General features: G+C 38.9%; 2 protein-coding genes across 2 annotated transcripts; one reads left to right on the forward strand and one right to left on the reverse strand.

Annotated features, from left to right (window-relative positions):
• Window positions 1–465: 465 nt before the first annotated feature.
• LOC126604435 (BON1-associated protein 2-like) lies at window positions 466–1,345 on the forward strand. The gene has a single exon (XM_050271717.1). It carries the CDS (start codon window positions 571–573, stop codon window positions 1,105–1,107), a length of 537 nt encoding a protein of 178 aa, XP_050127674.1. The 5' UTR covers window positions 466–570; the 3' UTR covers window positions 1,108–1,345.
• A 9,423-nt stretch (window positions 1,346–10,768) lies between these two features.
• On the reverse strand, window positions 10,769–14,839 carry LOC126615241 (E3 ubiquitin-protein ligase At1g12760-like). The gene is made up of 5 exons (XM_050283079.1): window positions 13,855–14,839; window positions 13,174–13,293; window positions 12,925–13,057; window positions 11,677–11,838; window positions 10,769–11,063 (listed from the first exon to the last, which is right to left on the reverse strand). Exons 1-5 carry the CDS (start codon window positions 14,376–14,378, stop codon window positions 10,887–10,889), a joined length of 1,116 nt encoding a protein of 371 aa, XP_050139036.1. The 5' UTR covers window positions 14,379–14,839; the 3' UTR covers window positions 10,769–10,886.
• Between the last annotated feature and the right edge of the window lie 237 nt (window positions 14,840–15,076).

Consider the following 15,076-nt stretch of genomic DNA (forward strand, 5'->3'; position numbering starts at 1 on the left):
AACAAGTTAATTAATTTACACTAACTTATACGTACATATAATTTTGGTTTCCCTAATATCGATATATTAAGATTGTATAAAATATATTATAATAGACCGAAGTTTCTCTCCCGCAATAAAAAGCGTGGACCGATTACCAAAAAGTTTACCCATTTAAAGGCCCAAAAGTCGGATCAGGATCCTCTCCTTGAGTTAAGGGGTGTGTATACTCTGAACAAGCCCATTGAGCAGTTGAAATTTTATCCAACAGTTACAAACAAAAATTCTCTTTAAAAATTATAATAATTATAGCTGTAAAATAAAATTTCAACAGCTCGACGGTATCCTCATCCTTAATTCAAGAGATGATCCTGATCCCCAAAAGTCAACTTGGAAACCACCCAAATAGGAATGTAAATTACACTTGTCCCACTCACTTTCTCATCCATTCAAAATACGGCGCGTATTTTTATATAATAGTCCAGTTCGGATTCCACAGAAGAAACGTGGCTGTTGCTCTCTCCTTTCTCGCACATTTCCCTCAACGCTCCTATATACCTAGTTCCTCTCAACGCGCACTCTTCATCCACCATGACACCCAGTTCCCGGACCCTCGAGATCACGGTCATCTCCGCCGAGAATCTGAAATTAGATCGAAAACCCATCAAGAAAAACGCCTCCGTCACCGTCCGGACCGACACCAACAGTCAGTTTCGCACCACTGAAATGGACACTGAAGGCGGCTCCTACCCTCGATGGAACGAGAAGCTCGTGCTCGACATGCCAACTCACTCGAGGTCCATCACGGTGGAGGTCCAATGCAAGACGTCGTACGGCGTCAGGACGATCGCGACGGCGTCGATTCCGGCGTCGGATTTTGTAGGTGGGTACGTGCCGGAGGGCTACCTGCATTTTTTGAGTTACAGACTGAGGGATCACATGGGGGAGAGGAATGGGATTATTAATATTTCTGTGAGAATGAAGGTTCCGGAGATGTGCGCTTGCTCAAGTTCAACGACGTCGTCTCACTCGAAAATGGGGTTTCCGGCGGCTGGGAATAATAATTCTGGCGGCGGCGTTGCGATAGGAGTTCCCGTTTGGTACGGTGCTTATCAGAAAAATTATTGAAGATTCACCTGCAGAAATCAACAACAACAAAGCTTTATCGTACTACGTATAGTCGGCTGTATGAAATCTACAACGTTATTACGTTTAGTTTTGTGCAAGCTTCTTTTTATTTTGAGTCCCACTCACAATTTTGTGTGTAAATATTAGAGGATTTAGACTTTTCTCGTTAAGAGTTATGTTTGGAAGAGCATCTATTTAAATTATATTTTATAAATTATATGATGTGGTTATTGATTAACATGCTTATTTTTATTAATAACGCATAACAGTTTGCAAATGTTATCTAAAAAATTGTTCTACCTCGTTTTACTCTTTGGTTAAGGAGAATACAAACTCAATGACTCTTGTGTTCTTGAAGAAAATTTTCTGCAACCATTGAATTCATTGTTACAAATTACAATACTTGATTGTTTTTCTTTGGACTAAAAAAAAAGAAATTTATATTCCATCAATATATATAGAGCCTTTAAAGGAAGAAATTCACATTTTTAAGAAAAATAAGAAATTGTGGGGTTTACACGGCATCAAATTCAATTAGACCATTATTATTTTTCTCGTGAATGAAATAGAAGAGTCCGTAAATTTCCTACTATAATCTTAATGTGTAGTCTAATACTTGAAAATGATAAATTAGATTGATCTCATCTCATACTGGTTCTCTCTCCTAATTTCCTCATTACTTCTCTTTACTCTACGTAAACATTGATTATTAGTAGTAATATGAAATTTGTTTGGAACATGTTTGAAAACAGAAGAATATCTGCTAAGCCGCTTAATCAAATCAAACTAGTCATCAATGAATTAATTTGGTCAGGTAGTATTTCTCGTTGAAGTTATTGAAAGATATCTCAATTTCAAACTTTATCTTTCTAAGTAATAGAATATTAAAAATAAAAAATAAAAAACTATCGCGATTGACTTAAGGTATAGGCAGTTCTGTGATGATCTGGTCGATGCAAATTTCGAGCGGTCTTAAGTTATCTAGCCCTGAAAATTGACACGTAAATTACAATATCACCGTCCACCTTTTCCTCTATTTTTATGCTTACACAACACATTTACAATGTGGCAGCAGGCCACAGCCGGAAGTATGTATGTATATAATATATACTATTAACAAGGCGGAGGAATCAACAAGCTTTTACCGTTGAAAGTTGAAACAGTCAGCCGCCAGCGGCGACTGTCGAGTAACGCAGATCACCTTGGACTTTATCAACGGTTGGCCTTCAGAAAAGTCATATGCTTTGCGTCATTGTTAAGTAAACAAGAGGGAGAGAGATGTAGAAACCACAGTTTCTAAATATCCCTCTTATATTTATTCTTTGTAATTAATTTTACAATGGTGTGGCAGTGTATATATAGAGAATATACTGCTCTTACAATTACAATTATACCCTTGTCCAATCTGTCTATTTACATAAGAAACCTAACAAACATTTAACAAACATCTAACTAATTTTATTTGATCCTTTACACCCCCTCAAGCTGAACTTGGATGCATCAAAAGGTCCAAGTGAAAGCTTGGATTGCAAATAGAAAAATTGGGATTTAGACAGGGATTTGGTATGAATATCAGCTAACTGGTCTTGAGAGCACACATACTAAACTTTAATAAGATTTGCAAGTACCAACTCTCGGATATAATGGTAATCAAGTTCAACATGCTTGGTGTGAGCATGGAAAACTGGATTGGAAGCAAGAGATATTGCAGACGGGTTGTCACACCAGAGAGAAGGAACTTGAGGAAGGTGAAGACCAAGATCCTTGAACACTTTACAAATCCATGTTATTTCAGCTGCTGTCTGGGCTAATGACCTGTATTCTGCTTCAGTGGAGGAATGAGCAATCGTTGGTTGCTTCTTAGCACTCCAACTTATAAGATTGGATCCCAGAAATATACAATATCCACTAGTAGACCGTCTATCAAATAGACAGTCGGCCTAATCAGCATTAGAATAGGCAGTGAGATGAATATTACCTTTCTTGAACCACAAACCATGACTCATTGTGGCTTTTAGAAATCTGAGAATGCATTTGGTTGCTTGAAGATGTGGTTCTCGTGGAGCACGCATAAATTGACAGGCTTGATTTATAGCAAAAGATAAATCACGGCGTGTCCAAGTTAAGTATTGCAATGCACCTACAATGGATCTGTACTCTTGTGGATCAGGTAACAATGAACCTGTGTGATCAAGTTTGATGGAGCCAAGAGGTGTGAGACATGGTTTAGCACCGGCCATGTGTATCTTTTGAAGCAAGTCAAGAATATACTTGCTTTGATGTAGGAAAAGACCTGCAGAGGATCTCTGAACCTCTAGACCCAAAAAATAATGCAAGGGGCCTAAGTCCTTCACAGGAAAAATGGTACTTAGTTTCTGAATGAAACTTTGACAAGCGGCAGGATTTGGACCGGTGACAAGAATGTCATCGACATACACCAAAACAATAATAGGAACATGTGCTTGAATCACAAACAAGGAAGCATCAGATTGTGATTAATGGAATCCCAAGGACTTAAGGACTGCAAATAGTTTGTCAAACCAAGCCCAAGGGGCTTGTTTGAATCCATACAAGGATTTTCGAAGCTTGCAGACATGATTAGGATAATTTGGGTCATTGAAACCAGGCTGTTGTTGCATATAGACATCTTCTTGAAGGTCTCCGTGTAGAAAATCATTAATGATATCCAATTGGTTGAGAAACCAATCATATTGGACTGCAAGAGATAGAAGAATCCGAATGGTTACTGGTTTTGCTACAGGACTGAACGTTTCCTTGTAATCCAAACTAGCTTGCTGATGAAAGTCTTTGGCCATAAGCCTAGCTTTGTATCGATCTATAGTGCCATCCGGATGTTTCTTAACGCGAAACACCCACTTACAGCCAACAATATTTTGATGGGAGTTAAAAGGGACTAGAGACCAAGTGTCTGTGAACTGTAGGGCATTATACTCATCCTGCATAGCAGATTTCCAATGGGCATGTTTTGAGGCCTGAAGAAAGTGGTGGGAATAACAGCAACAATGTTGGGTAAATGATGTTTGGTGGCTGAGTAGGCTTTTAGTTTAAAGATGACAATTTTAGATCATGTGATCATAGGATGGATATTAGTGACAGGTGGTGAAAGTGTAGATAAGGGGACTGAAGAGGGTGCAGAAGAATGATGCACTTGAGGATTCACTTGATGTACTAGAGAATGTGTGCTTGAGAGATTGACCAAAAGAGTAGGTGATGAACTTGAAGGTGGGAAGAGAATAGATGGAGCAGCAGGTATAGGGAATTGCAGGTTGACACAAGGATTTTCTTGGGAAGTATCAGCAAGGGAAGTAGGTGCAAGAGGAGAGGCAGATGATAGAACATGAAATGGAAAAATTGTCTCATCAAATAGTACATGCCAGGAGATATAAACTCGTTGTGTAATTGGATTAAGACTGCGATACCTCTTATGTTGAAGACTGTACCCAAGAAAGACACATGATTTACTCTTGCTATCCAACTTGGATGTAGTATAGTGTTTGAGCCATGGATAACAACCACAGCCAAAAACTCGGAGGCGAGAATAATCTGGAGAAGTGCAGAAGAGGAGTTCCCAAGGAGATTGTAGTAGACCACCAAGTGGAAGTCGATTGATTAGATAAGTAACATGTGAAGCACTTGACATTGCACTAAGAGTGTACGAGCAGTTTCAACTAAGTGACGATGTTTCCTTTCAACACATCCATTTTTCTCAGGAGTATGAGGGCAACTAAACTGTTGTAAAATGCCATGAAGTTTAAGATAATTCTGAAACTGATGACTTGTAAACTCACCCCCTGAATCAGACCGAACAACCTTTATTTTATTACCAATAGTGTTCTCTACATAGGACTTGTACTCCACAAAGGTTGAAAATATAGAAGACTTAAACTTTAAAGGAAAATACCAGCTATACTTGTTGTAATCATCAACAATAAGCAAGTAATATCTATAGCCATTGACTGATACAATAGGAGATGACCCCCAGACATCACAGTGCAAAAATTTAAGACTTTTAGAAGATACAGATTTAGGAGTACCAAATGGAAGCTTGTGGTTCTTTGCCAAAGCACAGTTTTTGCAGAAGAAGTCTGGAGACGATCTGCCTTGTACAACAACTTTAATCGTAGATAGAACTTTTTAAAAGATAACAGAAGAGGGATGACCAAGTCTGTTGTGCCAGATGCGAACATTAGCAGAACTAGTTACTAGAGCAATAGGAGATATAGTAGCTTTAGAGGGAGAAGATGAACCTTGAAGAAGAAAGAATCCATTTCTAACTTGGCCCCGCAAAAGCGTTCTTCCCGTAAAACGATCCTTGATAAAGGATCCATGAATGTCAAGAGTCAATGAACAATCATTATCTTTGATAAACTGATAGACAGAGAGTAGACTACGTTTCATATGAGGCACATGAAGAACATTTTGCAATTTAAAAGAAGAAGCATGAGTATGCAAAGTAGATGTGCCAATATGAGCTATAGATAGACCTTTACCATCTCCAATGTACACATTGTCTTCACCATGGTAGGGAGTAGGAAATTGAATATTAGATATATCATTTGTAATGTGAAAGGTAGCACCCGAATCTATGAGCTAAGAATTGGAGGACTTCGTAGTGTAATGAGCACACATGGCAGCAAGTTTAGCTGAAGGAAACTTGCCTGAGATTTCTGGATTCATTCTGTCGAAACAATCAAGAGCTTCATGGCTAGTAGATCCACAAATTTGACAGGTAGTTTTATGACCTGAAGAAGAGGCATGACGGTTGAATCCAGAATTATAAGAACCTCGAGGGAAACCAGAGTTAGAGTTGCCACGATTGGAACCACGATTGTAGCCTCTATTGGAACCATGGTTGTAGCCTCGGTTAGAACCACGATTGTAGCTTCGGTTAGAATTATACCGAAATGAATTCTGAAGTGGTGATGCTCCAAGAGTCTGAGCAGCAAGAGCTTGTGGTGGTGTGGGAAGTAGAGGCGGTTGGCCATGCACAAAAAATGCATGAAAAGGCTCAAAGGATGAGGTTTTCTTACGATGCTTCATGGATAACTCCTTAGTGAGCAACATGCCATGTAATTCATCCAAAGAAGTAGAAGAAAGGCAAAGTAAGATAAAATCAGTAAAGGATTCAAAGTCATTAGAGAGACCAGCAAGAGTCGCAGCAATGAGATCATGATCAGTGAGAGATTCTCCAGCAGCAGTGAGAGAATCTGAGATCTCCTTGATTTGTTAAAGAATAGTCAGACATGATTGAGAGCATTTCTAAATATTTTGAAGCTTCGAACGCAATTGATAAATGTGTGCATTCGAGACACCACCAAAACGCTGCTCAAGTTTGAGCCAGAGATCACGAGCAGATGAGACACCGACTGTAAACGGAATGATTTCCTCAGAGAGCGTCGAATTGAACCAGATAAGCAGATTCTGATCTTTCTCATACCATTGGTCAAAATTGGGATAAAGTGAGCGATTGGGAAGAAAGAGAGATGGACAGGGCTTAGTGCCATCAACAATCCCAAGGAGCTTGTAGCGACGAAGGATCGGAGCAAACAAGGCTCGCCATGGTAGATAATTGGATCGTCGGAGCTTGATCAGAACCATACTGCCGATGTTCTGGATCGTGAGAGAATTATACATGTGAGAGGAATTGAGATTTGGGGAAAAAGAAATAGGGTTTGAATGAGGCATCGACTCAATTTATGAAGAGGATTCAGAGGAAGACACCATTAAGATTCAAGAAAAAGAAGTCGAGAATCTAAATCGAAGTAGAATAACAACTCAATCAATTACACCGGAGAAGAAGATCAGAGAGGAGCAGAAGAAAATTGCAGGATCGAAAAAGCCGTGCGGCGATTTGGCAATGGTACCATGTAGAAACCATAGTTTCTAAATATCCCTCTTATATTTATTCTTTGTAATTAATTTTACAATGGTGTGGCAATGTATATATAGACAATATACTTCTCTTACAATTACAACTATACCCTTGTCTAATCTGTCTATTTACATAAGAAACCTAACAAACATTTAACAAACATCTAACTAATTTTAGTTGATCCTTTAAAAGATAGGGATAGCAATGGTCCTATTTGAGGACGAAAATGCTATATTTATTTTCATAACCACAAAAAATTAACTATATTTATAATCGCAAATTAACTATTAGGATGATCCATAATCATATTCACCAAGAAACGGATTTCCTATCAATTAACGGTTATATCTATCTTCGTCGATACTAAAAATGTATTCGTTTAATTTACGGATTCTAATATAATAGATACTAATTTTATCATTATAAGATAATTACATTGATGATGTTGGCTGATCTTTGATCTCTCCCATAAGCACCATTGAATTCTCGTTGGTTTTGATTCAAAACTTTTGAACTTTCCCACAAATTAAATGCAACTTTATGAATATATTATATGTATATAATATGTACTATTCGGGTCAGTTTCGAGGACGGATATGGATCGAAGACCTCTATAACCATATCCGAAACCATAATCAAATAATATTTCCGATTTTTCCCCATATCTGAAATATAACCAAATTTTCAACCCCAAATCCGTTCCATTCAAACAATTATTTACGATTGTCAAGTTTAACGGTTTGAATTGCCCTTCCTAGAGAGAGAACTCTCAAAGAAGCAAACACTAGTGGTTGGGAGAAACATGTCACTGGAAACGGCACAACATCAAGATAATGATATTGACACACCCCAACCGGAATCGAGGCATGTTGGCCGTCACGTGAAGGTGACGTAACCATGAGCGCAGAGCGGAAGTGATAGTGATATGAAAATGTGAGTAAATAAAAACCAACTAGCTAACTTACACTAGATAAATATATATAAGTGCGAGTGGAGGTACTTAAGGTGTAGATACACATATTCAGAGCATAGGTAACCTAGATGCAGTCTAGCAGGCTAAGTATTAATTATACAAGACATGAAAGAAATTCCTACATTAATTGAAGTCTGTCAGAACCGCCGTAAAGTCCTCGTAAGCCACCAACGTCTAACTAGAACTTGTAGGGGCGCAATACAAAAAAAAAAGTGAGTGGGCAAAAACAAAGCTTTTTAAAACCATTTCTCTTTCCAAAAATAATAACCCCTTACCGTAAAACCCGTATAATTTCGTAGAAATTAGTAATACATATGGATGTAGAAATCATGCTCGAGAGTAGTGAAAACCAAGTATATGCCATGTCAAGTATCTTAGCAATGAAATGAGTAAGCCAGGTGAAATAAATCAATGTAAACTGATATGTCGGCCGAAGTCACCTAACATGACCTGTACGTCTAAGCCTATAGCTCATCTACCAATTCCTACACACGAGTCGGAACCACCTAATGTGGTCTGTAAGATAGGCTGGGTGTAAATAAATACGCTCAAGTGCTACGATCACGTGAAGGCTGTGCGAAGTATCGCAAGTCAACTACGAGTTGGAACCACCTAATGTGGTATGTATGTACGACAGGCTGGCACCTGCCTTGGATCCAAGGTGAGCGTGTGGTGCGGGAGGTGAACGATCACGTGAAGGCTAGGCCCTGGCCTCGGGCGAAGCATTAACACCGGGGTGCAGGATAATGAGCACTAAATGCATCTAAACATAACCATACACACTACAATCACTATCATCAATATGCACTCACATGAAGCTTACCTGGTGTCCGCAACGTCATGCAATAACATGCATATCTATACTAATGCATATACTAAAATGTAATGCAATTGACATGGCATTTAAAAACGTAAATCCATTTAAAACAATTTATGGGAAAATGGAAAACACATATACGTATATATAGAAAACCAAAAGCCCACTCACTGGTATGTAGCAAGGTTGTAACCGCGAGTCTCGTCTGGCTACGCTCGTCCTCCAGAAATGTCTCACCTATATGCGAAACAACTACTTTAATGTTAATTTTAAGCACATAACCAAAACCGTGTAATAACTTCTCATACGTTACTCAATTGGAGTGTTTGAATATACCATCGTGGCCTACTCAACACCACGAGCATCCTTATATTTTTAGAAAAAATTCTAATGTTTCAAGCACCCTCATGCGCAGCCACGCATAGGCACGTGCCTGGCACACTGACGAAATCCCTAACATCGTTACGTAATATTCCGTTAAATATTAGAATATTCTGTTTAAAAACTAACGAAGTTACCTGACGCCATCAGTATATTCCGTCAAAGTTAACGGAATATTCTCTGTCTTCTCCGGTGGTTTCGCCAGAGCCGCTGCCGGCCGCAGTCTGCAACGTCGAATTCTGGAAAATCTTAAAACCTTAGTTTCTACTTCATTTTTCAACCAAAATTCACAAATCTTATATAGATTTGAAGCTCTCAACAAGGAGAACATAATCTTACCTATTTGGGGACGTAAAACCTTCAGGAACTGGTCAGAAAATAGCTCAACACAATCAGCCAAAATTAGAACTCGACAAACCCGAGTATACTAACGTTCAAACCATTCCAAAACTAGCCTAGGATCCTTATAAAGTCGATTAGGACCCCTTTTTAAGCCTTAAAATCTCATGAAATGTCCACGATCATGTCGGAGTAACAGAGTACCTCACCGGAGCTTATGGTTCTTCACGATTCCGACGTCCTTTCTTTGAACAAAGGGTATGGTTAGGCTCGCAGGCTTGCAAGAAACTCAAAGGTGGTCCTTAGAAGTTTGATCTGTGAGGTTTTAATGGAGTTTGAAGATTGGAGGGCTTGGGTCGTACGGACGAGAAAGAGAGTTCGAGAAGGAAGGAGATAGGGGGATTGCACGTGTGTGTGTGTGTGTGGTCACAGATTGGCCAAAAGAAGAGCAAATATCATGCCCTAATTGGACTATAGAATTTAGGGCTTAAGCAATTGAGTCCAAATGGAAATAAAACCAACCCCAATTCCACTTTTTCATTCGTAACATTTATGTTACGAAACCGATTCGGCACTAACTTGCGTTAACACGCTTATGACGACGCGTACAATTAATTACGTCAACGAGAAAAATAATTTAAAAATATATATGTACATCCACGTCACTAAGCCTTGAGGGCATTATCGTCACTTTACATACTCAGGGATAAATAAATATATAATTTGGGACGAGTCGTCACAAATATTCCAAGCGTATATATTCTATACTAACCTACACTATGTTTGACCAAACAAAATACTCATCTAAACTAGGGGGGATAAGAGAGGGTTATTGCAATTAGTTGAAGAAGACCCTTAACTAGCAGAGCAATCTACCACTTTCTAGTGATGCTCTCCCATTGGTCGTTTATTTACTAGTTACCTTGTCAAAATTTGTGGTCCATGATCTAAAATTTCATGAATAATTGTTCTTTCGAGTAAAACCATTAAAACTTCCATTCAGAATATAGAGTGTAAACGGAAAATAGGAAATGAAAGTTTTAATTGATTTACCCAAAAAACCCATTGCTTTACATTGTGACAAGTTCAAAGACCAATACTCATTAAGTTTTAATTAATGGGCCAAAGCTCCAATTCCACTAAAATTTAGGGACCGATCCAATTTTCTTTTAAAATTAAAAATGTCTACTAGAAAGTTTACCCAAATGTTTTTGTTTAATGCCTAATCCTTCATGAAAAATAATCCCCCACGCATTAATTAAGAGCACCATATATTTTATTTTCTTATTTAGCATTATAACAAGTTAGTTTACACTAACTTAATACACATAATATATCGATTTCGGTTTCCCTAATATCGATATAATTGATCCCGTTTACACTTGCCCGATTTCACGTCGGTCATGAGGCTTCAAAATGTTGAACTTACACATGGGGCAGGTAGCATTGATATATAACCATTTGTCTATGCAAGTGCAGTGAAAGTGATGAAGGCAAGGAAGCTCGCGTAGTTCTGCTCCATTCTCGTAGACAGAAAGGCAGATGCAGCATTCCTGCAATTTACGAAAAATATTCGTGTCACAAGGGACAGTCATATACTTTTTCACAGTGATGAATTGCCAAATCGAACGTCAAATGATCACTTGGGAGAATAGTAGATATCCAAACACAAGATTGTATGGTTTCATTCAAATCTATTGTACATGGCCAGCTTCTCACCATCGAACATGTTCCCCGCATTTCATCTAACTTTTTATTGAAACTTTCACATTAAATGACCGGCATGTGACATTTTTGGACAAAAAATGGGGATGGAATGTGGGTAAACATGAAGGTAGGGGGGACGGGGACTGGCCGATATAAAAGTTTGGGGTGAAAATCGGCAGTGGGGTTTCAAGGGGTAAAATCAGTAGCAGATTAAGGGAGAAAATTAGTGAGATGCTCTTTTATAAGAAATCGGAAAGGGAGGGGGATTGTAAGGGAAGGACTATCAACAAAATCCAAAATAAGTTTGGAACGAAAAGCTATGGCAACAACAATCCTATTACTGGACCAGCTATGGTAGCTATGGTGCATGAGCTGCCAAAATTACATAACAGAATACAACTATAAGTATAAGCAATTAGGAAGTGGTAGGATCTGATATAAGGGCACAAGGAAACTTACAGCATCAACCAGGGAAATAGGACGCTCAGTTGGTGCATTGGTGTCACATTCGATCATGAATCCTTCAAAAGCTTGGACCTCACCATTAACTTTCTCTGAGTCACCTACCCTTCTGAATTTGAACTTTGGCAATCCATCAATCTCTTCTTCTGTTGCCCCATCCTGTTTCATCCAGAAGTCGTATGAAGTTATATAACTACATATATGATTGAGTAGAATCGAATTAATTCACTTGTGCAAGATAAGAAAGTGTAATGACACCTCATTCAAATTAATTGTCTCTACAGAAAACTCAAACTCAAACATTGGCATAAAATAGAAAGCATGAGATCTAATTCTTCAACTTAAATAGGGAGTTCACATCTGGTTCGTGACAAAATTCAAGGAGAGAACTGAAGTCATCAACAGGTAAGAATTCCTTATAAACATTGAATGAGATTATGAGTTAGCAGCCTTCACATGTATCGGAGCATGTCCAATGGGGAGATGCAAATTTGGGATGTAAAATCACATTTTACGTCCAAAATTGCATCTCTAGTGGATATATAGAGGATTTTACTCCAGTGGGTTGGATGCATTTACGGGATGTAATATTGGGAATTTAATCCCAGCCGTTTGGAGTCAAATCAAGAAAGTAATTACTGCCCTTTATTTTTCCTTTCTCTTGGCTTCACACGTTTCACTCATTCTTGAAATTGTTTTCATTCGTGGGGCCCTCCAAAGTACGACGCAAAACAGATGCTAATTTGCAACTATTTACACATTTGTCGGCTAGTTGCTGGTTTTATAGCCCAAATACAACTCCCATTCGAGCAAGAGGTCTAAATGTGCCTATACATCTCCATTTAGTACTGGAGATGCTCTCACACTTTGTCTAATAATATAAGAAACCACAAACATACAAAACACAACAATGGCCAGCAAATCTATTATCCTATTGGCCAATCGCTGCATAGTCAAGTATCATTGGTTTCCATTCACATATTTCCATATGTGTGCATAATGTGCATGACACGTGCATTGACGAGATCTATTAACTTGCTATTATTACTGAATATACCATATCATTTTGTTTATTCTCTATGTAGAGGTATGTCATATAATCACGTACAGCGTGAATTTTAAGCTTAGATGAGAGCAAAAAAATTTTAATTAGCTCAAGTCACATGATCAGAGGAAAGATTATATGAAGCTGACTCTTTCTAGACAATAAACTAAACCTTGCATACAATCCTTATGGAGGTCTACCTGATCTGTCACAGCACATAAGATTCCAATTATGCATGGAAGGAAGCAGCAGATTGCAATTCCAACAAGACATGAAGCAGCAACATATACAATGATGAAGGTGACATCAAAAACTAGAAATGAAACACATAGCCTACAAGAAAAGAGCAGAGTGTAAACAGTTAAAACACGTGCGTGCACACACGCACACACATTCAAGACAATCACTCAAAAGAAACCACTTCAGAGTAAAAACAGTTCAATCCTAACCAGTAAAGGCGAGGTGAACTGGATAGCAAAGTCTGGCCGCCATTAAGCACCCAGTAAAAGCCAATGCTCCACCATATAAATGAAAACATGCTAATGGCTGACTCCAGACTCGTGGTGACACTGTTGCACAAAAAATGAAGATAGTTAAATATACTTGATGGCATAGAGCCACACAAGATTAGTTCTAAGTGGAGAATATCACATTCACAACAAATGCACCGCAAAATTGAAAACAGACTGACTTTAGCTATCAGATAAAGGACATCGTAGAATGCACACCCTGCTCGATTGTACGTATCTAAATAGAGAACAGAATTGAACTAATTAAAAAAAAAAAAAAAAAAAAAACAAAAGCTTGCCAAATGAGCAACTATATACTATATATGAACAGCAATATTACTCCACAATTCGAAAAATGCTAACCCTCTTATACCGACTTAGAAACCATACTTCCCATGTCCGTTGAACTAAACCGATGAACACGAAATTTCCTATCCACTATTCCATATAACATTGTCACAACACATGCATAAATGCATACTTCAAAAAAAATTGATCATACATGCAACATTTGAATCAAAAATCAAACTTTTACATCATAAAATCATTGATGTGTGTACTTTTAATCCTAATTTCTACAATCAGTTGAGAATAATAATTATAATCTCCAAAATTGTTTACCTTGTATCATCATCAGCCAAACCATGCTCACCCCCATAACCCCCAACATTACCCCCTGACCCCGAACTCTCACTCCCAATACTCCCCCAACCCAACTCACCCGAACCCGCCTCGCCCTCCTCGCGCCTCCTCCGATACTGCGCAACCACACACCCAACATGAACAACACACAGCAAAATGTACCCAACAACCCAAACCCTTATAGGCACCAATGGCTTCTCCTCCACGCTCAGCCCCAGCACAGTGAACCCAACAATCACGAAAACCAAATTCCACAGCAGGTCCAGAATTATGGCGGGCTTCGAGTAAGTCCAGAAGTTCTGCCGCTCTTCCAGCTCCTCCACCGCATTCTCCCGGACCCGAACCGACGGCTCGCGCAGCCTCATTCGGCGCCCGCTTACGCGTGAAAGGATTCGCATCGCGCCCCGCAACGGTGGCGGGCCGTGGCGCATGAGCCGCCGGTTTTGGAAGAGCTCGTCGCCGAATGAGTAGCCGATGAGTGGGTGAGTGTCTACAGAATTCATCACGATAAAGCAAATGGCTTTCGAAACGGGTTTGATTTCGGGATTTGGGTTTGTGAGGACTCAAATTTATTTATTTGGGTTGCTGTGATTCATTGGATTGAACGATTTGAAGGGTAAAGGTGAGAGCTTTTTGGGAGCTGGAAATTCGGTTTGGGGGAATCAAAATGGGTTCTGGAGTCTAGAGAGAGATGGCTGAAGTTTTAAAATGAAGCATTCGAGGAGAGGGAGAGAGAGAGAGAGAGAGAGAGAGAGAGGTTTTAAAGGGGAGTTACTGGTGCAGAGTGGCAGCTGAGTTGGGTTTCTGCAGTAGGATTTTGGAATTTTTCAGGCTGAATTGATGGAGGTTTTGTTTGGGACTAAAACTGCCTTTGTTCTTATCTCTTGTTCTTTTCAAATTTGAAGTCTGTAAGCTTCTGTTTCTTTCAAATTTGCAGTTCTAGTCATGCTGGTTGGCTTTGTGCGTTTCACTTCATATTTCCTTTGAGAGCAATTCCCAAGCAATACTTATTTGGCAAATAAATTTCCTAGCATTTGTTGGCAAGAAAGAAAATCCTCACCCCTTTCATTGATCAATTGAGTCATATGTGTTCAAATTTTCGGTGCTATGTAAATTCGCGTGTTTTATTAAACATTTGAGTACTGCAATCAATCACTCACGTTGATATGGCTCTAACGGTCATATGTATTCAAATTTTTGG

The sequence above is a fragment of the Malus sylvestris genome, chromosome 1 (assembly GCF_916048215.2).
Source record: "Malus sylvestris chromosome 1, drMalSylv7.2, whole genome shotgun sequence".
NCBI classification, from domain to species: Eukaryota; Viridiplantae; Streptophyta; class Magnoliopsida; order Rosales; family Rosaceae; genus Malus; species Malus sylvestris.